The following is a 24355-nucleotide window of genomic DNA, read 5'->3' as shown; positions in this document are numbered from 1 at the left end:
CTGGAGAGGCTGAGGATTTGCTTAGCAGCCTCCCCAGGGGCTGGCCTGGACGTGGGCCCCAGAGATCACTCATGATTCAGGCCATAGGCCACCCCAGAGGGCTGGGATGATGAGGCTGAGCCCCAGGGGGTATGCCTCTGACCCAGGGTCTACCCAGGCATCTCACTTTACCACTTGAGCCTCCAGGGATGGGCAAGAAGATGAAATGAGATCCTGTGTTGAAAGCCATTGGAAAAGTACAAAGTGCCAACCTAATGCAAAGTAGGGACCATGGGTGCAGAGGGGGCCTTCCAGCAGAGCATGAGAGCTGGACGTGGCCTGATGGGATGCAAGTCCATCCACCTATCTGCAGATGGGAGAACTTTATCCCCCATCATATGCAGCTAGTAGGCGGTAAGCCGTTCGGATAAGCACCTACTGTGTGCCATTGCTTTTCTGAGCACTAAAGATACAACAGTGGCAAAACAGAAAAAGTCACTCTTCTCCTGGAGTTTCCACCAGGGTAAGGAGACAGACAAACAAATACTGTAACGTCCTGAGTGTCATAAAGCAAAACGAAACAGGAGGAAGAAGAGGAGAGGGGTGGAGCAGAGGTGCAATTTTATATGGAGAACCAGGGAGGGCCTATTTGAGGGAGTAACATATAACCGAAGGCCTGGAGAAAGCGAGGGAGCTAGGCAAGAAGACATTTGGAGAAAAAGCATTCCAGACCTGGGGAGGGCAGAGGTGGGTACAGCAAAGGCCCTGAGGTGGGAGCGTTCTTGTCATCTTCCAGGAACAGCGAGGAGGCCTGCATGGCTGACTCAGAGTGAATAAAGGAGAGAGCCATGGAGATGGGGTCAGAGGGAGCCAGATCTTGTGGGATCTTGTAGATCACAGTAACAACCTCAGAGTTTACTCTGCTTAAGGTAGAAACCAGCAAAAGATTCGAGGAGGTGGAGACATAATGCAAAGAGGATCGTCCTGGCCGCTATTTTGAGAAGAGATCATGGGGGACTGGGGGCGGGGAGGAAGCAAGAATGAATGCAGAAAACCCATTAAGAAGCCACTTTGTGGTCCAGGTGTCCTGTCCTGCTGAGCTGACTGGGACAGCAGTAGTGCAGGTGTGAGAAGGGATGAGATCTGTGTACGTTGCGATGGCGGAGCCACAGCAGTTGGAATGTGAGACACAGAGCAAAGTCAAGGGCACACAAAGGTGTCTGGCCTGAGCTGCTGGTAGGGGACAGTTGCCATTTGCTGAGACACTGGGAGGAGAATCCAGTGTCCCGCGCCTCAGGCAGCGATGTCTTCTGTCAGGAGAACCCCGAGAGGGGTGGGGGCTCCCACACAGGCTCACAGGGGGACCAGAGCTCCATCAGCCTGACCGGGACCCTGCTGGAGCCCTCCCTCAGCAGCCACCCCTGCCTGCACCCTCTGCACAATTTGAGAGCCACGGGCCTGCGAGTATTCACAGGGTCGTCTCACCCCAGACATTGCTGCCAGCACGTGCGAGGCTCTGAGAAAGGACCCCGGGTATAAGCCATCGTCCAGGCCCTCAGAAAATTCAGAGTCTGCTGGGGGAGGCGCCTTATGCACCCGTGAGATGGTTCCACGCAGAAACGAGGCCAGCAAGAACCAGTGGGACAGTGCGGACAGTCAGGGAAGGCTTCGGAGAGGACGCAGAACTTGAGTCTGGAGGAGGAACAATTGCGGGGTCAGCTGGAGAGGGTGGAGGGCCCTGCAGGTGGGCAGCAGAGAGGGGGTTCATGTGGAGGACCTTTGGTGGCTCGGAGGGCAGGAGAGGGTGGGGCTGCTCGTTCAGCCCTGTTCTGCAGGCGGGGGGCCCCCCAGAGGTCTGAGCAGGCAGACGAGGGTATGCAGGCCACCGCTAAGCTGTCTGCCTCCACACGCGTCCACTTCCCCCGCTCTCTCCCCACACTCCCTCCCAGCCCCCAGCCCTGCCGGGGTCTGAGCAGCAGGGCGGAGGCCTGCCTGCAAGATGGGCGGTAAGAGGAGCCAGACCAAGTACGCAGCACCCCTTGGAACCGGTCAGTGCCCAGCCCGGCCGCCCTGGCTGAGCCTCACCCCTTCCAGGCACCAGCTCAGAGCCTGCAGGAGCCCTCTGCCCACTTGGCTTCTTCCTGACTCCCTGTTCCTGAAACCTGGGGCCTCCTGGCCTGACTAGGGTGAGTGTCGCTGCACTGAGAACTTGATGGATGGCCTCGGGAATGGACGCTCGTCTCTGTCTGTAGAGCCTCAGAGCCCATCCATCTTCCCTTGGCAGCCTGTTCCCGCCCCAGTGCTCACCTTCCCGGGGACTATTCCAGGCCTAGGTGGGTCCCAAGAGCCCGAGGGGTTGGGCTGTGTCTTGTTCCCACCAGGGACAGGAAAGAAGGGCAACTTCGCTCCCTGCAGAGCATCAAAACAGGTCCAAGGTTGGGGCGATGCACAGAATGTAAGGGGCATCCAAAACCTCAGTGATCTAGATGGCATTTTAAGGCAATACTTTAAAAAATCAAAGTTAATGCAAAAAAATTAATTTCTGAAAAAAGTATCAAAATATTGAATAAAGACAGGAAACAGTAGCAACACCAAGCCTAGACATACTGGAGCCTGAGGCAAAAGGAAACAATGCGTGCCCTAACTCCATGATTCCCTGTATTTTTAAATAGTTAATTTTCTTTTCAGAACATTAAAGTACTTGAAAAAATATTGAAACATTTAAAAGTAGATGTATTTAAACTCACAACGTTATTTTATTTACAGTAGAAACAGAGTTTATTTGGCTTTGATGGAAGCAAATACATCAATAATGATAATAATCTATTTCCCTTTGCTTCTCTCATTTTTCAGTTGAAAAAAAATGGCCATGTTTGATCATTTCTCATGACCAAGTGACCATCTTCAGTCATTTTAAATTAATTTCAGCTTCACGATCCTGTCTTTATTTAAAATCGTGATCGTTTGTGCATCATGAATACTTTTGCATTTGTCTTGGTAATTTTTTTTTTTAATTTTCATTCAATTATAATTTATCTCCATTTCTGAGGTTTGGGGCACACCCATAAACTTCACGCCCGGCCTTGAGTTAGAGCAGAGGTATTGGACCACCTGCCCCCAGCCTGAAACAGAAAAGGGTTCCAGGACCCGGGGCTAGGGGAGGGGGCATTAGGAATAGGCCAGTTCTGGGGCAGCCAGCAGTCACCGTGCATCTGTCCAGGCGAGGCCAGCTAGGGATGGTGAGTTCAAATTTTGGGTGGTTGCAGGGTGAGGTGCCGTAGGGAAATCTTCCTGGACCTGAAGTTCAGTTTCCAGCTCAGATTCCCGCTGTGTGATGTCGGGCAACTCTCTGATCCCTGCTGGGCTCTTTGCTCCTGAGTCCCAGAGGGCTGTTGAGACCTGCCCTGTCTGCCCACCTCTCTGGGTCATGGTGAGGTTCAAGGTAAATAATACTAATGATCGCCCCGTGCTGGGCAGCCAGGGCACCCGAGGCTATTCCACAGCCTCTCTGGTCACTCAGCACAGTGTCAGAAAGTTCTGCTTCATGTCTGACTTAATTCCTCCACCCTCCCTCCCTGGTCCATCTCTTCTGGAAGACCAGCCTAGAGCTCCCTATTCAGTTCTGCAGCCATTGGCTCCCAGCTGGGGCTCCGAGGCGGCCACCTGAATACCGCTGTCCTGAGCATCAGAGAGGGGGTCCTGGGGGCTCAGAGCAGTAAGAGGCCAGAGTCTACCCTGCACAGACCGCCTCACAGCCGCCTTCAGCACCTAGATACTTCACACCATGAACAGCTGGGAGGCATAAATCACTTCAAGGAAAGGCCCTTCAGAGTCAATTTATCAAAGTTTGATAGGAAGCTGTAAACATTGCCTGCCGCTGTTCCCCCTCCAGACCCTGGCCCTCCCCACCCCCAGTCCGGCCCCCTCCCTCCCCAGCCCTCGGCCCCTGCTCTCCGCTCCCTTCGTCAGAGAACCGGAGGGGCAGAGGCTAATTGGGGGCAGGGAAGAAACTCCCCTGGCTGTGGGCAAACTAATGAGCAAGGCTGGGAGCGGACACAGCCCACAGGGGCTTCGGGAAGCCATCAGGTCCACCGTCTGCCTTGGGGCCATGCCGCCACACGTATGCAACTCATCCCAGACAAGGGAAGACCAAACCCAAAAAACAGTCTCCGGCCATTAAGAAGAATTAAATCATGCCATTTGCAGCAACATGGATGGACCTAGACATGATCCTGCTAAGTGAAGTAAGTCAGACAGAGAAAGACAAATATCATATGATATCACTTATAGGCGGAATCTAAAGAAAATGATACAAATGAACTTATTTACAAAACAGAAACAGACTCACAGACTTAGAGAATGAACTTATGGTTACCCAGGGTGGAAGGGTCAGGGGGAAGGACAGATTAGGAGTTGAGGATTGACATGTACACACTGCTATATTTAAAATAGATAACCAACAAGGACCTACTGTAGAGCACAGGGAACTCTGCTCAATACTTTGTAATAACCTAAATGGGAAAAGAATTTGAAAAAGGATAGATACATGTATGTGTATAACTGAATCACTTTGCTGTACACCTGAAACTAACACAACATTTTTAATCAACTATGCTCCAATATAAAATTTAAAAAAATGTTTTTTATGTATAAAAAAAAAAACAGGCTCTGGAGAAAGAGAGAGAAGCCCCTCTCCCCTCCCTAGTTCAGTGCTTCCTCATGTCTAACCTCACTCCCTCAGGCTGCACTTCAGCCCCTCTTCCCTTTAAGTGCAGATGGAGAACATATACAGGCCATCCTCTATGTATCGATGACCTCCCTGTTACTGAAGGTCCATTGTAAGTTATCCTCCTATATGATAAGCCCCAGGAAACTGAGTCAAGCAAGGATGGGAGCCACTGGGCTCATTTAAGGCAACTAAGAAAATAAAAAGTCCGGATTCTGAAATCACCCTTTCCAAAAAAAACCACATCTGCGCTGCAGGGCACCCAGAGAGATGGGTGCTAGTAACCAAGACCACAATGTAATGCCAGGTCTAACTCCAAAAACAGCCCTGCCTCCCTGGCCCAGTGGCCCATCCACGGAGGCAGTGTCTTAGCCCCCAGGAGTTCTGAGCACCTGCGAATCCCATGCCCCACCTCGTGAACAAGTCCAGGCTGAGGGCTGCTTCGTGCAGGGAAAGCCCTGCCCACCTCTCCCGGGACTGCAACCAGTGAATGCAAATTAACTCTAACAGGAGTCTAAAGTAAACATGGTCAAAAAGGAAAGCCACCTTCCTCCCCTACACACACACACACACGCACGCACACGCACGCACACGCACACGCACACACACACACTCACAGTGTGTTCCAAAGTCAAATGCAAGCGATACTTTCAATTATATACTAAATTTGGACTATCCGTGCCTCTGGCCACGAATGTTAGTGGCCATCACAGAAGCCGACTGTGGCTTTAAGACACATCCAATACATTTCACCCCAAATCATCACTGAACACCTCACCCCAACCGCTCCTCTGAGCAGTGGATGGGCTGTTCCCCAGCAGCACGTATATATGCAGCACTGACACCCCAGATTCCTTCACAGTAACAGTCATGTAGATCTGAGCTGAAACCCATACATTCTGATCCCAGGACGCTCCCAGCAACTCGGTGCCGTCCTGTCTCTTTTTACAGAGTATACACCGTGCTCAGAACCCTTTCCACAGTGAGTCAATTGCTAATCAAAGGAAAGGGGAAGCCTTAGAAGGGAGCCGGTGAAAAGAAGGATCCAAGGGTAGCTAGGCGTAGCTAACAGGTCCCAGAGAGAAGGGTGGTTGAAGGTGGAGAGTGGGGAACACAGAAGTTAAAAGACTTGTCCGAGGTCTCAAGAAATCCAGGGGACACCAGCTGTCCTGGGTCCCATTTGGTGACTCAAATCCCTGTAGCCAACTCCAAACTAGCAATGCCCTAAACTGGCCTGTGAGTCCCACATGGAGTGCCAATGGGGCCAAAGGGGACCTTCTGGAACAAAGCAGGTCCTCGATACATCTTAGTGTTTATTAATGTTTCTAGATCTGCTCCTCTCTAAGCATCCCCATCTGGAGGCTGTTTTTTCTACCCAACCCCGCTTCGTCCGCATCTCTTCCTACCTTTCACTCGTTTACTCCGCGCTCACCTCTTGAGCACCGGCTCTGTGCAAGCTCTCGGCTGGGGCCGGAGAGACAAGGAGGAAAACGACAGGGCTGCTCCCCTCAGGAAGTCACCCCCAGCCAGGCTCCTGGACTCAGCCACCTGCGAGGTGCAGGAGCTCTGCAGGAGCGAAGGGGAGGCTCTCAGCCAGCTCAGCCCCACGGCACCGGCAGAGGCACCGGGTCACACAGGGATGAGCCTGTCCCCTGCACCCACCAGCACCCAGCCACAGTGTAGTGGGGGTCACATGGGAGGCACTTCAGCAAAGCTTGCAGGTCACATAGGTGCCCACAAGTCAGGAAAGAAGGATGGGTGTTCCAGGAAGAGAGAGCCGCCCCCTAGGGACGTGAGGGCGACCACGCAATGGGGTACCTGCAGGCAGGGAACCCAGCGCAGTGGCTGCACCTTGGAGGTGTCGGGCAGTGATGGAGAAGGACTCACACACCCCAGAGGAGGGCCCCTCCGCAGGGCCAGCAGGGGTGAGGGGGGCCAAAGGAGACGGGGAGGAAAACATCACTCAGACTCGGAATAAAGAGAATCTATCTTCCAGCTGAGGTCCGGGCACATACCAGTGAGTGGGATTTTTTCATCCTGAGGGTTCCATCAGGATCACCTTCCCCAAAGGGTGGAAGGGGTCTGAGTGGACTCTGGGGGGTCGAGGAGAGTGGGAGCCTGTGGGGTCCAGGCTGGAAGGAGACCCAGGAGTGCATCAGAATCAGGGCCGGGAGACAGCTGGCCCAGGAGGCTACCACCCAGCACGGGGGGGGGGGGGGGCGGCCCTCCATCCTGGGGCCAGGGTACCTGAGCCCTCACACTGCCCCAGGCTGCCCAGCCCCTGCTGAGGAGCTGCCAGGTGGAAAGGTCTCTAGACTTGAGGTCAGAAAGGTGAGATTAAAATCCTCCTTCTTCCACTAAAAAGCTCTGAGGCCTGGACACCAGCTCTGATCCCTCATCCCTGGAACGGCACCCCTCACCCACCTCTTAGGGACGTCACCCAGTGGGTGACTAAGGCTGCACCTCGTAGGTTTGTAATAATTGACATTGTAAGGTAGAAAGTTAGTCTAAACGTTAGGAATGTGTGGGGAGCAGCCTTCTCCATCCCAGGCCAGAGCACCGCCCAATTCTGCACCTTGTCACACTTACCTGCCCCGTACGGCTTTCTGGGCAGATCTGATAAGTCTGTCCATGGCCATTGTCACCATGAGACATCAGGGCTCTTTCCCCGTTGCTTCCCTTACCTTGCACATAGCATTTTACTTGACCTTTTCTTCCCGAACTTTATTGAGATACAATTGCCTTATAATAATACGTGAGTTTAAGGTACACATTGATTTGATACATCCATATATTGCCTGTGATTACCACCACTGCGTTAGCTAACACCTCCATCCCATCACATAATTACCAATTCTTTTTAGTGGTGAGACATTTATGATCTACTCTGGTGGCAATATTAAAATGTATAATACAGTGCAATTAGCTATAATCACCATGCTGTACGTTAGATCCCCAAAACGTGTTAACCTTACAACTGGAAGTTTGTACCCTTCGACCAACATCTCCCCATTTTTCTCACCCTCAGCCCCTCGTAACCACCACTCTACTGTCTGTTTCTCAGAGTTCAGCCTTTTTCAGATTCCACATACGTGATATCATACAGTATTTGTCTTTCTCTAACTTATTTCACTTAGCATAACGCCCTCAAGTTTCATCCACGTTGTTACGAATGGAAAAATCTCCTTCCTCGTGGCTGAATGGTGTTCCATTTTACATAGATATATATATATCTTCTTTCTCTATATTGAAAACGTTTTGCAAACCACATATCTGACTTGAGCTTAGCTGGCACCCTGCCTCAACCCCAGGGAGCACCCCACAAATCAGGAGAGAGGGCAGCCGACCTCAACCTTAGCCGACCCAGCTCACGGCCACCCCTGCCGAGGACCTGCTACAACCCGCGCCGTTCGTGTGCTCCCTCTCTCAGTCCTGCACCACGAGAAGCCCATATTGGCTCCACTTTACAGATAAGGAAACTGAAGCTCCGGAAATTTAGAAACTTGCCCAAGGTCACCACGTAAGGAGGTTCCCAGGTCTGTCTGAGAGCAAAGACGGTGCGCGCTCTTCACCCTGACACTGCTTCCCTGGGGCCAGAGAGGCAGGGGTTGGGTGGTCCCAAACCCAGCCCACCGACACCAGCAAACACAAGCTGTGGGCGTGACCAGAGGCAGATGGGGAGGCCTTCCCGGCCCCACCGTGAATCGAACCCAGAGCACAGAGCAGGGCCAACATCTTCTCCTGGCCAACTACCCAGCTCTCCTCCGAAAGGGCGGTATTCTGATACAGAGCAGGCTGGAGCCAAAACCACCCCACACCACCGTAATTTCAATGAGGAAGAGGGGGCCGCTCTGGGAGAAGAGGCGGCGCCTCCCTCCTGTGCACACCGCCTGCAGTGCACGCTGTGATGGCCGCCTCCACTACCCTTCCCCCTTCCAGCAGAAGGACTCCTTGCCTCAGCTGCTGGGCTGTCAGGTGGCCAGCTCTCTGCTGAGTCCTCTCTGGGGATTACCTGCGGCCCAAGGGGAGGAAGCCCACTGCCAGTGACTGGGCCCTGCAGGGCACAAAGGCCAGCCTGCCCTCCCAGTTTCATAGCTTCCTGTTGGGTCCGCTGAGATCTTCAAGGTGCCACCACCGCAGTCCAGACTGGCCCCTCTGTCCAGTGCCACCCCCCCGGTTCCCATCAGGGGTGATCCAGAGAGGCCTCCCCACTAAGCGTCCTGAGGGCTCTATCTCGGGCTTGGCCTACAGGACCCCAGTCTGCACCGCCCCCTCCTGCACCCTCCCCAGGACGAGCATGGCCTGATTTCCCTCCGGTTGCAGAGAGGCCTCAGCCTTGTCACGTTCCACATCGCAGCGCCCTGGCAGATTGTAAAGAGGGAATGTTCACCTAGAAAGTGTGCCCTCTCCGTAGAAAATGCCATGCAGCGCTCACCAGTTTCTGAGGAGAAATGTGCTCTCTCTGTCTGTGAAAAATGAGGAAGACGGGAGACTTTAAAAATATCTATAATGCTAAAGTACGGAGGAGCGGTGAAGCGCTTTTTGCAAGGAATTCTAAAAGAATTGCCCTTTTTCAAATTTAGAGACTTGTGCTTTTCCAAAAACAGGCTCAGAGCAGAAAAAAAAAAAAAAACCTTGACTTTCTCCTCTTAAGGATGCTGGCAGATACTGGGTTTGGTAAATCTGCATAAAGTTGAAAGGTACGTTTAGCGGTTTTCTGGGATTCCCTGAAATGAATTTTTGTGGCGAGAAGCCCAGAGAAAGCGTTTTGCTTTTTTCCTCGCCTGGTGCGCTGCTTTACAGCTCCCCGTGACGAGGGACGGTGTGTTCTGTCTGTTCCCGTTCATCATTTTCCCGAGTGGATGACTTGCCCATCGCTCAGCTCTGTCTCTTCTCGTCCCGCCTGTCTGACCCTGCGTGTCCCCGTCCCTGAACTCTCTCTGTCACTTCTCCATCCTTCCCTGCGCTTCCTCAACCAGCTACCACAGGGAACAAACACACATTTTTATAATGCAAAAATCAGTGTTCCTAGTGTCTCACGTTAAAAGCCAATTATTAGGATTTCATGTGTTTATTTTTTAAGCCCCTTAAAGAGGCGACCTTTTCCCCGTGCCCCTCAGTCTTTGTGAGACTCCTGAGGCCCCAGGTGTTGGTCGGGGAGGTTCCACCAGCCTCACTTCCCTCCTGAGTGAAGCCACGGAGCCTCTTGAGGACCCCGATTTGACAGATGGGCGCCTGTTGCAAAACCGACCATATCAGTTCTGCTTTCTATTTCCGGGACCGACCCAGACACTCCCGAGTCCCGCGGTGTTCCGCTGGGTCAGGATGGCCTCCTTGAAACTGTTAACGAGACAAAGACCCCGAGACAGCTTCTCGCGTAGTTGCAGCCAGACAGCACTGAGGTTAGGAGAGCGCCGCCAGGCCCCCAGGCGCCTGAGCCAGACTCCTGGGCCCCTCACCGTGAGTTGTATCCCTTGTTCCAAGTGGATCTGCCGCTTTGTGCCTCGGTTTCCCCATCTGTAGAATAAGGCATGAGGTTACTGTGAGGTTGAAACCAGTAAACGGCAACCCACGCCACCACACTAGACTTCTCCCCCGGACCCAGCCATGTTGGACAGGAGAACCCCAACGTCAAGGTCAGGACGAGCCAGAGAGGTTTGGGAGGTGCTGCGAAGCAGATATTGACCTGAGAAGGGCATTCAGCCCGCCCTGTGGCCATCTGCACGGCAGCCGAGCTGGAGAGGGAGAAGTCCCTTCCTCCGCATGATGACCCACCTCCCACATGGCAGGAGGGATGTCCTCCCCTGCCTGCCCTCCCGCTCCCCCGCCTGCCCCAGGGTTCCACGTGCTCTCCCACCCCAGCCTGTTCTCCTTGCCGCTGCTCTTCTCACAGGTCGCCCTTTCCCATCTGGTTTCTCCCTCTGGCCACCAAAGGGTGCTACACCTGCTCTCCACACACCATCACACATCACCCACCTGCGCCGTGAACACACACACAGACGCGCACACACACACACAGCCCTCTGCCTGCGTGGAGCCCGCCATCTGCGCCCTCCCCCTCCCCCTTATCTCTCCTTCCCTCTGCTCTGCACACATCCTGTGATACATTTGTGTGCTCGGGATTAAGGAAGCATCCGTCTCCTCACAGACAGCGCCTCACTGATGAGATGGCTCAGACCCTTTCAGGGTTTCATCGGAAATAAACAGAGTGCACACCCTTCCTCATTTGAGGGACGAAGCAAGTGACTTTGTTTGACTTTGCCCCTACAGCATCTGTCTCCCTTGCCGCATCTCTCCTCCCTGGGGGCCCTGCCCATCCTGGCCTCTTACCTCCTGCTGTCGCCGTCACCATGGTGATGGCTTTGTCGGTGCTTTGAGGCAAGGTGCTGACCAGGCCACCTAGGGAGGCTGAGGCCAGGGTGCAACACAAGGAGGTAACAGAGCAGGAGGTTGAAACGAGCAATTTCACATGTAACTGCTGCTCTCCGTGGCCACTTATTGAACAGACAGTAATCGTATCGGGAGCTAATGAGGGCTGAGTTCTTACTGTGGTGTCAAGCTCTGGGACAAAGCACTTGTATTAACCCATTTCCTCAGCACACAGCCCTGTGAGATAGATACTGTAATATCTATGCCATCCATGCTATCTTGCCCACAGTCACGCAGCCAGGAGCCAGGAGCGTGGCACCTGCCGCCCATCTTTTCCCTGCATAACAGGAGCTCCAGGTGAAGCGCGGACTTCCCAGTGTCCGGACCTTTGCAAGTCGCTGGAGTCAGGGACCCCTGAGCTCAGCTAGTCCAGGGCCCCCCAGGCTGGGGGCAGGGCCAGAGCTGAAATGCAGCCTCCAGCCCCCTCTCCTCCTGTCCTTCTGCCCCCAACCTCCCAGGAAAAGCGTCTGGGCAATGGTGCCACAGACTTCGTGGATGACACATCTTAAAAAGACCCTATTTGCATCTTACCCCAAATCTTCTTTAGGTAGACCTGACTGGGAGTGGAGACGGTCTGAAGAGGGGGGAAGGCACTCACATTTATTAAATTACATATACCTAATTAACACATTATAGCATTGCCAGATAAAATGCAGGATGCCAGTTACATTTGAATTTCAGATAAACATACTAAAAATTATTTGCAGTTTATCTGAAATTCTAATTTATCTGGGCGTTCTGTACTTTTATTTACTAAATGTGGCAAACGCTGCACATCTCCCAACTCCGCTGCTTACTAGCTGCGTGACACGGGGCAAGAAACCTAACTGCTTTGTGCCTCCATTCCCTTGTCTCTAAAATACGCATGACCACGTCTACCTGTATAGCGTTGTTGTGAGGATTAAATGACTACTTTTATGGCACTGGAAGAGCTCTGGAGTTCGGGCTGTTAACCATATTATTATTTGTTGTTGTTGTTGTATTCTTATTACTACACCCAAGGTAATACGCTAGGAGGTGGTAAAAATGCAAAGATGTATTAAGACTCCTCCTGGAGCTGTAGGGAACCTGAAACAGGTCCACAGATCAAGTAACATGGACCACGGTGGGTGTCAGCATGAAAGGCTAGTGCTAAGGGAGCAGGGGATGTTTGCTTCCAGCTCAGTGGGATCAGACAAGGCACCAGCTAACCAAGATTTATTGAGGGTCACTCTGAGCTGCACACGGTACTAAGTACTGGGATAGAAAGAAGAACCCGGCAAGGGCCAGCCCTCAAGGAGCTCACAGCGGTCGGGCAGCCGACGGCAATGGCACCAAGGGCCACACAAGCTCATGGAGATGGCACATGGTCTTAGGGCAAGGGCTGAGATTGACAGAGGGCTTCCTGGAGGAGGTGACAGTAAAGAATGACCAAGAGTTAACAAGGCAAAGGTGGCCTTTGAGCTGCTTGGAGAGAGGATGGTATTCCAGCCTGTTAAGAATCGGGATGAGGACATTCTCGGCAGAGGGAACTTCACAGACCCAAGCATGTGGTTGTAAAGGTCAGGCTACCTTGCAGAGAGGTGAACAGACCCGTCCAAGGAAAGCACACGAGAAAGAGCTGGAGAAAGAAGGCCTAGCTGGAGAGAGCCTTGGACGCACTCCATGCGAATGAACTGGATTTTATCCCGGAGCAGCAGGGAGTGATGGACATTGTGAGTAGCAGAGATGGAGCCTGTGGGACGGTCCCCGACCATCACGGAGGTGGAAAGGGCTGGAGCGGAGCGGAGAGGGTCGCGGCCATGGGCCCAGTGCTGGGACTACTACAGGAGCCCAGAGCTCCGAGCCATCTTTCAGGAGCAAACCGGACAGTCGGTTACTACTGAGTGCATCGGTTAGCTTTTGCAAACTTAATGATTCTGTAAGCCAGCGATTTGGCCGAGCCCAGAGGAGATGCTCATCTCGACTCCACACGGGGTCAGCGGCACACGCACGCCTTTGCAGCCGTCTAGCATAACGGCCTCACTCTCATGGGCACAGGATGTGGGGAGACTGGAGAGGGAAGGGGGCCAAGCAGGCAGGGCAGAAGATCACCCCTGGGGAGCAGCAGGGTCTTCACCCCGCGTCTGGTGAGGACAGGGCAGGGAAAGCGGAGAGAGACCTCTGCTTCCCCAAGGAAACAGAGCACCAGACTCACAAGCCCCAGGAACTCTGCCCACCATCTTTCAAGGGAATGAGCCCAGTCTGCTTGAAGAACAAATAACCTCTCTACAACACTGGACCATTGATAAAGTGTTTTCCCACACTGCATCTCACTTGATCCTGGGAGCTACACAGCAAATCTGGTTTTATTATATAGTCTGTTCTACAAATGAGGAAATTGAGGCACAGAAAGGCTAAGAAAGTTGGCCATGGCCACATGCTAGTAAGTGTAGGGCTCAGCATGTGAGCCCAAGCTGCCTGACTTTCGAGTTAGCCAAGGAAAGGGAAAGTGACAATTGGGGAAGAGTGACTTATTCCAGGAGTTGCAGGTGATTCTTATCCATAAGAACAAATTAGAAGTGATGGAAAATGAAGCAGAAGGGATTGGCGAGAGCCACGAAGTTCAGACTTTATCCAGATGGCAGTGGGGGACCTTTGGAAGACTGTAAACAGAGGACTGCTAGAAATGCAGCAAATGGTGAGTGAATGGATGACTGAGTGGATGGGTGAATATCAAACCTTTGCAAAGATCACTCTGGAACAGTGTGGAGGGTAGAGCAGGGGGTGTTAGGTATTGTAACCCAAGTAAGAAACGATGAGGGCCTGAGACAGGAAGACTGCTGGGGATGGAAAGGGAGAGACAAATCTGAGAGAGATTTCAGAGAATTAACCAGGATGGTTCATAATGCCGGATGCAGGAGAGTGGAATTCGGAAAGACGTGCAGATTTCTAGCTTCAGTCATTGAATGGCGGTGCCGATCCCCCAAATAGAAGTTCTGCCTATTGGGGATTTATCAACGCGCAGATGTTGGCTGCGTCCACAGGAAAGCCATGTGCTTCTCCACGGCTAGTGCACAGAAGGACGTATGCAGGCCTGAGAATCCCTGGGGAAGAACACCAGTTACGGGTGGGAAGAAGACAGAAAGTAGCATCCAGAGAGGATGGGAGAAAACCAGAAGAGAATCCTAGAGGCCAGTTTAGGATTTCTCTATTCCCCCACTTGGTCTTTTTTTTCCTTAGTACTTACTACCAACCAACATTGTATTATGTATTTACCCGTTTATTGTCTGTCTCTCCCACTGGAATATAAACTCCACCAAGGCAAGAGTTTTGCGTCCCCGCTGCTTTGAGCAGGGCCTGGCACATAGTAGATACTCAACATAGATTTTCTGAATACATGTCTAGTGAGCTGGGCCTGAGAAGGCAACCCTTAAAAGCAGGCGCATCCCGGTCGTGTCTTTACAGACTGCGGTTCTGCACTTTGGCCATTAGGTGGCGCATCAAAGTGAGCGAGGAAGCTGGAGGCTGGGATCGCATGGGGCCCAGAACCTGACAACGGGGCAGAATGACAAAAGTGAGCAAAGCGTGGATCTGAACGGCAGAAATCATTCCTCCTCTCCCTTAGCAGACATCTCTCTCCAACACAAACTGCAAGTCAGGCTCGTGCGTCATCGAGCCGTCGGAAATCAGGTTGGGGGACGGGAGTGCGGGGTCTGAATGCATAGGGATAAAGAGTCAGGACTGGGGCAGGAGCGTTGACGGGACGGGCTGTGAGGCACAGCCCCAGCTTCACGGGCGGCTCTGCGTGCTGCTCTGATGCTGGCAGAACATATCATAGGGGAAAACAAACCTGGGTCTCAATCCCAACCCTACCCCTTACCTGCTGTGTTAACCCAGCTAAGTAATTTGCCCTCCCTGAGCCCCAGCTTCCTAGTCTATAAAATGGAGGTCCTAAGAGCACCCGTTCCGAGGAAAACTGAGAATGAAACAAGAGGGCCCTTGGCCCAGTGACGTCCACATAAACAAAACTAAATGTCATTCTTAAAAATTGGACCTGATAGGGCTTCCCTGGTGGCGCAGTGGTTGAGAGTCCGCCTGCCGATGCAGGGGACACGGGTTCGTGCCCCGGTCCGGGAGGATCCCACATGCCGCGGAGCGGCTGGGCCCGTGAGCCATGGCCACTGCGCCTGCGCGTCCGGAGCCTGTGCTCTGCAACGGGAGAGGCTACAACAGTGAGAGGCCCGCGTACCGCAAAAGAAAAAAAAAAAAAAAAAATTGGGCCTGATAATCAATATTTGTCTAGCCGTTTACAAAGCTCCCTCCTCATTCTTCATATCATAAAGGTAATCCTCAAAACAGCCTGCAGGTATCTTTATCACCCCACTTCCCAGACAAGAGGGCAAACATTATCGGATTACATATGTAATACAGCTTGTAAAGGGATGGACTCGAGCCAGGTTCAGCTCAGCAAACATACATGGGATAACCCTGGAGCGTCAGGTGCTCTGCCAGGTGACGAGGACGGGTGAGGTTGCAGTCTAGGGAAAGACAAACACACTCAGATCATTTCCATAGAAGAGGTTAGATACTGAGACAGAAGGATGCCCAGGATGCTATAGGATCATAGACAAAAGCCACTTGGTCCAACCTGGAGATCCAGAAAGACCTCATGGACTGAGCAACCCCTTAGCTATATCTGGAAGGCTGGGTAAGAATGATCCATGAGAAGAAGGACCCCAGCATTCCAAGGTAAAGAACTGCCCAAGCAAAAGAACCTGTTATTTTTATTTTTTCAATGCGTTGGGTCTTTGTTGCTGCACGTGGGCTTTTTCTCTAGTTGTGGCGAGCAGGGGCTACTCCTCTCAGAGGTGTAAGGGCTTCTCATTGCGGTGGCTTCTCTTGTTGCAGAGCACAGGGCCTAGGCGCACGGGCTTCAGTAGTTGTGGTGCTCAGGCTCAGTAGTTGTGGCTCGCAGGCTCTAGAGCGCGGGCTCCGTAGTTGTGGCGCACGGGCTTAGTTGCTCCACAGCACGTGGGATCTTCCCACACCAGGGCTCAAACCCGTGTCCCCTGCATTGGCAGGTGGATTCTTAACCACTGCGCCACCAGGGAAGTCCCAAAGGGACCTGTAATGAAACACATCCATACTGGGGTCCACCTCTAAATCTAGTGTCTAGTGAGCAGGACGCTACCCCCAGGAAGTCATGGAGGGAAAGGCACCAACCAGCACAGAGGTCCCCACACGTGTTCTCACTGTCCAATGAGCCTTTTCTTCAAAGCACTTATCGGTTTGTAATCATCCTAGGAGCCCTCCAGAGCAGTGTTCCTCAGACTTTAACGTACATACCAGTTATCTGGGTCGTTTCTAAGCGCAGATCCAGATTCAGGAGCTCTTGAGGTGAAGCACAAGCCTGCGTTTCTAACAAGCTCCCGGGTGATGTGGAGGCTGCAGCTCCGTCCCGGGAACACGCTCTGAGTAACAAAGTTCACCCTACCAGCTCAAGAGGGCAGGCTGGGTCTGGCTTTACTCAACCACTATGGGCTCAGATTGGGGCGTGAAAGAGGCTGAAAGAAAGACGTGGAAACATCAATTTCAGGAGGGAAGGAAGGAACGCTGGCCGTGCACCCGGGACACTGGGAGGAAAGAAGGTTCTGGAGTGTGGGAGGTGCTGGTTAGGATGAGCTCGGAGGCCCCTGGGGGTCCTCCCTCCCCTCCAGTCAGCTCCCCCCACTCCCAGCACAAACTCAGTCCGCTCCCTTCCTGACTCCCTGGGGCCTGGGGCTGAACACTGACCCCTAAAAGCAGAGAAAAGCACCATGGAAGGCACACCTCATCTTCCCTCCAAGCCAGAAGCCCTCCGAGCTGCCACCCTGCTTGCAGCAGACCTCTCCCTAGCCTATGATCCAGAGAAATCAGACGGGGGTCCCTCCTCGACCGAGGGGTCTGGTGCTACCGAGAAAACAAGCCGAGAACCCCACCACCCCAAGCCCTCCCGCCTGGGCTCCTCCTTTCCAGAAACGGCAGGAAGCAACCACTCCCCAAGGTCCCACCATAGGGAGTTCCTGTCCGTGCGAGGGGTGGGAGGCACCTCCTCTTTGCCCGCCACCCCAACTCTACCCACCGCCATACACACACGGCATAGAAACTGCTGGCCTCGGAAGCAAACGCCCATGCCAGACCCCTCACCCAGGGATCTTTCATTTATTCATTCAACAAACATTTACTGAGCACCTACTGTGTGCCAGGCACTGATCTAGTGACCAAGAGAGACAAGGTCTTTCCTTGCTGTCAGGCAGCCTCCTTTCCATAAGGGGAGATACAAATGAACCCAGTGATAAAGAAGCAAGGGGGCTGGTGTGACAGAGAGTCATGAGGGGCTGTTACACAGGGTGGCCAGGCCTCGAAGAGGACGTGGCATTTAAGCTGCACCATCACTGACGAGGAGAAGCCAGCAAGACAAAGACACAGAAAAGAACATTCCAGACGGAAAGGCCCTGGGGCGGGGCGTGGTGAGGGCTGAGTGGCTGAGTGGAAGGAAGCCGGGTCCCAGAGGGAGGCCAGGACCAGGGGTGCAGGTGCTTATAGACAACAGAGATGATTTCAAATTACGTTCCAGGGACAGTGCAGAGGCCCCAGAGAGCTTGGAGCAGAGCAGTGACCCAACCAGACTGTGTTTGAACAGCCCACTTGTGGAGAAGGCACTGCACATGAGTTGAACAGGACCCGGGCCTGCCCTCCAGAAAGCTTAGCGTCTACGAGGTGCTCCCGGTACTGATGGGGGTGGGGGGATGGCCCGCTGACCGCCCCACCTCTGCCCCTGGCAACATAAGCTCCGTGTCCGGGCTGCTGGCCTCTGCTGGCAGATGTGTCCCATCCCCCATCTCTGGGGACCAACCATCTGGGCTGACAGAGCATCTGGGGAACCCTGGAAGCCCAGCGGGCTGGAGGGGGCCACTTAGGTGACCAACTGGACTTTGGAGGAGACCCCAGAGCGCTGCCCATGGCCTGACACCAAGAGGATTTTCCCAGCCTGTTCGGGCAAAGTTGACCAACCGGGCAGACCAAGACCAAGGAGTCAAATGAGCTGGGCACAGAGTCAGTGAGCAGTTCCAGAATGAGGCGGAAGCCCTCTAACCCAGCTCCACTCTACTCTCTGTCCAGCCGATGTCCTGCAGGAAGGAGAGTCAGATGGTCACCCCTAGCACATGCTCTAGTGCAGGAGGCCTTCTGATCATAGGAGCACGTCTTAGAGATAGCTGTGGGGCTGGGGATCGGTCCCATACAACTTTTAGCCACAGAATCTCTTGTTGCTGTAAAATGGTATAAAGAACCCTAGTACCTAAAACAGGTGAAAGCTTTACCGCCCAGGTGGAGCCAGGCTGCACTTCCCCATCCCCTCTTACCCTCGCTCCCTGTGACTCTGGGCAGCCACCATGCTCTCTGGCCTCATACACATCCCCTGTGCCTCCCTGCCCGCCGCTCCACTGAAGCCCGCTTGCTCTGGGCAGCAGAGTTGGGAGAAATTCCTCAGGGGCTCCCTCCCACAGAGGGAGCGCGGGTCCTCCACACTGTACACCCACACACGTGGCACTGTCTACACGGCTGATGGCCAGAGATGGGCAGAGCAAGGAGGAAGGCCCCCAGCCGCCTGCCCAAAGCCCGGATGACAGAAGGGTAAATGGCAAAGAGCCAGGCGCCCCCCGCGACTGTAGAACCCTAATTCGCATGATGTGCCCCTTTCAAATGCAGCGCCCCAGAGCCAGCCCCTGTCCCAGGGAGGGTGTGACCCCCGGGCTGCCTTCCAGCTCCCGGCACCCACCCTGCCTGGGCTCAAGTCCTCCCAGGTCTCAGTCACCCAACAGCTAATGCACTTTTCCTGACTGACAACAAGCTCAACACCAAAACCGTCAACTATTTTTATCTCCGGATTAATCACAAAAGGTTAACGCTTCCACCTTCCCTGTGATTAAAAAATTAGGAGACCAAGCTCTATAGTGGTTCAGGATAATAACGAATCCTGGGAGGGGGATGGATGAATAATGCATCTCCAGGCTCGGGCTGCTCGAGACTCTCTCCCCTCCTGGCCCCCCAGGTCCGGGCCCGGGTCTGAATGGAGAGGTAATGAGTCACCCCCCTCCTGTCAGGACCACAGCTGCCAGGAGGGAGCGACTGTTGATTTCTATTCAGCCTGCGGGCCCCAAACCTCCCCCCTCCTCCCCCTCCCCCCTCCCCCGCCCCAGCCCCCATCCACACCCCTCCTACCCCATCTGGTGTGCACCGAGGCGAGGGCCGATCCCTAATGCATGGTTACGTGAACGACTGGCGTGATAACCACTTACTTGGGAGGATGTGTGCGCACGCACACGTGCACCTAAGCATCGCACGGCACAGTCCCACTCCCCTCTCCCCTCCTCTAACCCGACATTCCAAACGCAGTACTAGCCATGATCACAGGTGGTTACACTGAGCAAAGGCCCAGAGACACTATATTCTCAAACCCGGTCACACAGCAAAATCCTCTGCGAGCTTTAAAATGCCCTGATGCTCTGGTCTACCCCCTGAAATGGGGATTCAACTGGTCAGGGTGTGGCCTGGCGATGGGACGTTTAAAACCTCCCCCGGAATATTGTAAACTGCAGCGAGAACCACTGTCTCGGGCCCAACAAATGTCAGTGCTGGAGGAACGTTCCAGATCCCCTGTTGTACTTTCACACTTTATATCTGAGGAAATAAAACCGGGCAAGGGACTGCCTTCCCGCTTCGGCCTCTGATTTAGGGCACTTCCACGATCTCGCCCCCTTGGCTCAGCACTGGGGATGGCCAGGTGTTGATTCTGTTCCGGAAGCTTCTTTCCAGTCTCCCTGGCCTTCAGCAAGCTCTGCCTGAGCACATCCATCGAATCGAAAGCCGCCACCTGGAGGGAGGGGCCCGGAGCCCAGCGCAGCCCTCCCTGCTGGAAGGGCCCGCCCAAAGCAAGGAGATAAAATCCCCTCCCCAGCACTATAAGGCCCTCCTTAGCCTCCCTGGGGCTCTCTGGCCCACAGCACCAAGGAGGCCTCTGGCACTAATGAGGGGGTAAAGGGTGGGCGGGGTAGGAGGCTGTCTTTACTGTCCGGCCCACACCTACCGTCTACCTGCACCCAGGTCCCCCTAGGAGGCTGGGCAGGGCTGAATGAGGCCGACTTTCTCCCTGGGCCAGGATCACAGTGGAGTCCTGGGGCTGACGAGAGCAACTTGGAAGCCGGGAGGGTTTTTTTTCCCTTAGGAAATAGAAACTTGTGGGATGGCACTCGCCAGGGCTGTAGTTCTGAACCAGGCGTCCTGGAGGCCGGAAAGGGAGGGGGCAGAGCCGCTAGCTGGAGGCGTGCTGCTTCAAGTACTCACCTGGCCCCAGGGTCTCCTGGAGTTTCCTGAGGAGCCTGGCAGGTGCCAGGGCAGGGATGGGCCCTGGGGAGTGGAGGGAAGCCAGCAGGTTGCTGGGGGTGCCCTGGGTGGGGAGGGGCTGGAAGGCAGAGCTGCTGGGTCTGGACGTGCCTCCACTGCCTGGACAGGCTGCCTTCCTGCCCACGGGCCCAGAAGGTCGCACAGGGCCTGGCTGGAAGGATGGACTTTCTCTGGCTACTGGGCAAAGAAGGCCCTTTGCGTGAGGACCCCAACTCTCACCTAATGACCCATTCACTGAGCAAACATGCAGCTCAGCCCTCCTGACCAGCCCCGCCTTGGGGAAGAAGGCCAGGGATTCCTCAGGTGGTCTCCAAGGAGCCCTGCCCCTTCTGGTTTGTCCAGGAAGGAGAGACAGGGAAAGCAGAGGCCTGAGACCCTCGTGCGTCCACAAGCACAAACCTCAGAAGAGGCTCTGTGACCTTAGGCCAGTCACTTAACTTCTCTGGGCCTCTTCTCCCAACAATGGTCATCCATCATCATAACTGCCCATCCCGCATCCCATGGTCGTCATGGGGATCAAAGGCGTGACTGCACTGGAGTTAGCAAACGTGTATGGCGCTTCCGCCAGGCACCAGGCCCTGTGCCGGGCGCTACGGGAGGCGTCACTCTCCCCCTGGCAGTCCCCGTCTCGTGGCGGGGACCACGCTGCTATGAAATGGGGTGGAAGGACCAGGCAAGAGAGATTCATTCTGACTCTGGGATGAGGGAGAGTAAAGTGCTAAGGAGATGCCCAGCCCTCTGAAACACTGTCTCAGCCTTGAAAGGTCGCCTGTCACCTGTCCCCTGCAGGGGAAGCAACCAGCCTGGTGCTCCAAGTGTCAGGGGACCTGCTTCCAGCCCTGGCTCTGCTACTCATGCACTGTGTGACCTTGAGCAAGTCACTTGGTCTTGCTGAGCCTCGGTTTCCAGATCTGTGTAATTGGGATAATAATGTTTACCTCGCAAGATGGTTGTGAGGACTAAATCAGACGACAGATGTGACATTGCTTTGTTTTAAAAGAGGGAGAGAGAAGTTAAAAAGAATGATCTGGGCTTCCCTGGTGGCGCAGTGGTTGAGAGTCCGCCTGCCGATGCAGGGGACACGGGTTCGTGCCCCGGTCCGGGAAGATCCCACATGCCGCGGAGCGGCTGGGCCCGTGAGCCATGGCCGCTGAGCCTGCGCATCTGGAGCCTGTGCTCCGCAACGGGAGAGGCCACAGCAGTGAGAGGCCCGCGTACCGCAAAAAAAAAAAAAAAAAAGCAATCCAGGCAGCCGTGCCGTGCTTCCCGATCTGCAAATCATAGCTAATGACACCTGCCCTGTCCCCTCACGGGCTGCCGCACGCGGGATGAAATGATGACATGAGAGTCCTCTGCAAATAAACACGCGATGCCTGTGTCAGGATTACCGCTGTTGTTGCTGTTATTGTTATCCTACAAGGGGATTATACATTTTATTAAAGAATGATAATTACTGTTGGTCATCAACTCCATAAAGTCCACCCAGCCCTGCCCGAGGGGAGGGGCGCCCTCAGCCTGACCTCTCCCCTCCTCTCCCCGCAGTGCCACCTGACGACCCCGTCATCCTGGGGGGGCCTGTCATCAGCCTGCGGGCCGGGGACCCCCTCAACCTCACCTGCCATGCAGACAACGCCAAGCCTGCAGCCTCCATCATCTGGCTGAGGAAGGGAGAGGTGATCAATGGAGCCACCTACTCCAAGGTGAGGCGGGGTGGAAGGAGGGGAGGGGCTGCAGGAGGGGCCGGCTCTCCCCATCTCTCTGCAGCTCTTGCTCTGCCTGTATGATTTTCTGTCACCTTTTGTTCCTGGCTCGTTGTCTCTCTCTCTCTGTCTTTTCTCTCGTGCGCGCACTGTCACTTTGTCTCTCTTTTTCTCTCTCGTGCTCTGCCTCTATTTATCTGACCTTTTCTGTCTCTCCTCCACTTTCTCTCTTTCCTGGGGTAATCGCTGAGCTTGGTCACCCTAAGAATAGAGTATGGTCAGAGGAGAGGACTCAGGGACACAGGTGGCCAGGGCTGAGGGTTGCCAGATAAAATACAGGATGTCCAGTTAAACGTGAATCTCAGGTAAACGATAAATAACTTTTCAGTGTAGGTATGTCCCAAATATTACATGGGCCACACTATGGGCCATATTTATACTAAAGATTATGCACTGTTTATCTGAAATTCAAAGTTAACTGATGTCTGTATTTCTATTAGTCGTTCTGCCCACCCTCCCAGAGCTGCAAGGTGAGGCTCTTTAGGTTCCTTCCTGTCCCAGGTGCCTGGCTTGGGGTGGGGGAGGGGTGCTGAATCCAGCCCATAATCCCTTACCAAGCCCTGCATCTGCTGTACCTACCGGCTGAGGTGCTTTTCTCTAATTTACACAAGGTGCCAGGAGCTGGAAGGGCCCTGAACTGGCCCCTGTATTTGTCATGTTTTTATTTTCTATATTTCATGATGCTTTGACATCTTGTAGTTGAGGAGGGACGGTCCCTCCTAGGGTTCGCTAATCCCTAGAGAGCAAACACCTGGGAACAGGCCTCTACTATGCAAACCAAAGCACCCTGGGTCCACAGCCTCACCCCCTCCTCTATCAGGCTCTTGCGGTCCCAGGCTCTCTCCCCCTACCCTAAGTCACTGCAGAGCTGGATACCAGGTAACCAGAGACCACCCCTATAGCCTAGAGCCCGCGGAAATTATTCTAACCCTCCAACCCTAGACCTGTTCAGCTGCTTACCCTGCCTCGTCCATTCTTTCCCACAGAAACCACAGTAAAGGCTTGCACCCGTGCTTTCCCCTCGCTCCCTCTGCCTCCTGACTGACCAGGTGCCTCCTGGCGGGGCCAGTGCTGTACATGGAGTCGTGTGCCCCCTCCTCTAGGGAGCTGAGTAATAAACTACCTTTCCTTTTTTCCTTTTTTGGCCATGCCATATGGCTTGTGGGATCTCAGTTCCCCAACCAGGGACTGAACCCACAACCTCGGCAGTGAAGCCCAGAGTCCTAACCACTGGACCGCCAGGGAATTCCCCAAACTACCTTTTCAATGGCCACCTTCTCCTGATCTGTCAGCCTCACCAACCCTGAATAAAAACAAAATCCTCGGCACGTTTTAAAACAGCTCCCACCAAACTCCACTCCAGGATGCTGTGAGTAGAGTTCCAGGCGGCACTGACATACCCCGGAGCCGTTAAAGGTGAACGGGACCTTGGGGAGGGCTGGTCCGACTCCCTGATCTACAGACGAGGGAAGTGACGGCCCTTCTCACCTGATGACGGTCCTCCCAACAGCGGGCCTACTCCTCCTCTCCGGGCAGCCTCAGACACATGCGCAGCTGCTCAGAGACTGGATCAGGCTCTGAGGCGGGAGGCCCAGGCCTCCAGAACCGAGGCTCTCCTTTCCCCTTGGCCCTCCTTGGCCTCAGAGAGCAGGAGGGGCACGGCCTGCTGCCCACTCCCAGTGCACCAACTTCCTGGGCCCCGGAAAGATGAGCACGGCCTCCACCATCCACGGCGGATACGAGATAGGACGTCCCTCCTCTGAGGGAGTGTCCTTCCTGTCCAAAGCCGAAAACCCAGCCAAGGAATCAGCTCCAAACCTGCAGATAGAGGCCTGGGCCCCTGCCCCCCACCCAGAGCTGGTGCCAGACCCAGGACAAATGCCTTCCCTCGGGCACGAGTCCATCCAGGGGGAAGCTGCTTTACTGTGAGAGAAATCTCGCGCCCACATCCGGAGCGGGAGCCACCCTGCTGTGTTAGGAAATACAAAACTATGACACAGGGATGGATCACCCAGATGATGAAGGAAAGGGCTGCTCCTTCAGTCTGGGCATCTGT

The 24355-nt window shown here is 54.1% G+C and overlaps 1 protein-coding gene and 1 long non-coding RNA gene across 7 annotated transcripts in view; one reads left to right on the top strand and one right to left on the bottom strand.

The window, feature by feature from the left end:
- Nucleotides 1-16805, bottom strand: part of LOC138842786 (uncharacterized) — a 37336-nt gene extending 20531 nt beyond the window's left edge. Inside the window, exons 1-2 of the long non-coding RNA XR_011377641.1 lie at nucleotides 16442-16805; nucleotides 10165-10222 (exon numbers count right to left, since the gene is read on the bottom strand). This is a non-coding gene — a long non-coding RNA (uncharacterized lncRNA). The remainder of the gene's footprint in view (nucleotides 1-10164; nucleotides 10223-16441) is intronic.
- KIRREL3 (kirre like nephrin family adhesion molecule 3) overlaps nucleotides 1-24355 on the top strand; it is a 550312-nt gene that overhangs the window by 480784 nt on the left and 45173 nt on the right. For all 6 annotated transcript variants that reach the window (XM_060304276.1, XM_060304275.1, XM_030840897.2 and 3 more), the window contains one exon: nucleotides 22082-22239. In XM_060304276.1, the coding sequence (XP_060160259.1) occupies nucleotides 22082-22239 (158 nt within the window). The remainder of the gene's footprint in view (nucleotides 1-22081; nucleotides 22240-24355) is intronic.

The sequence above is a fragment of the Globicephala melas genome, chromosome 8, assembly GCF_963455315.2.
Source record: "Globicephala melas chromosome 8, mGloMel1.2, whole genome shotgun sequence".
Classification (NCBI taxonomy): Eukaryota; Metazoa; Chordata; class Mammalia; order Artiodactyla; family Delphinidae; genus Globicephala; species Globicephala melas.
This window is presented reverse-complemented; position numbering and strand designations above follow the sequence as displayed.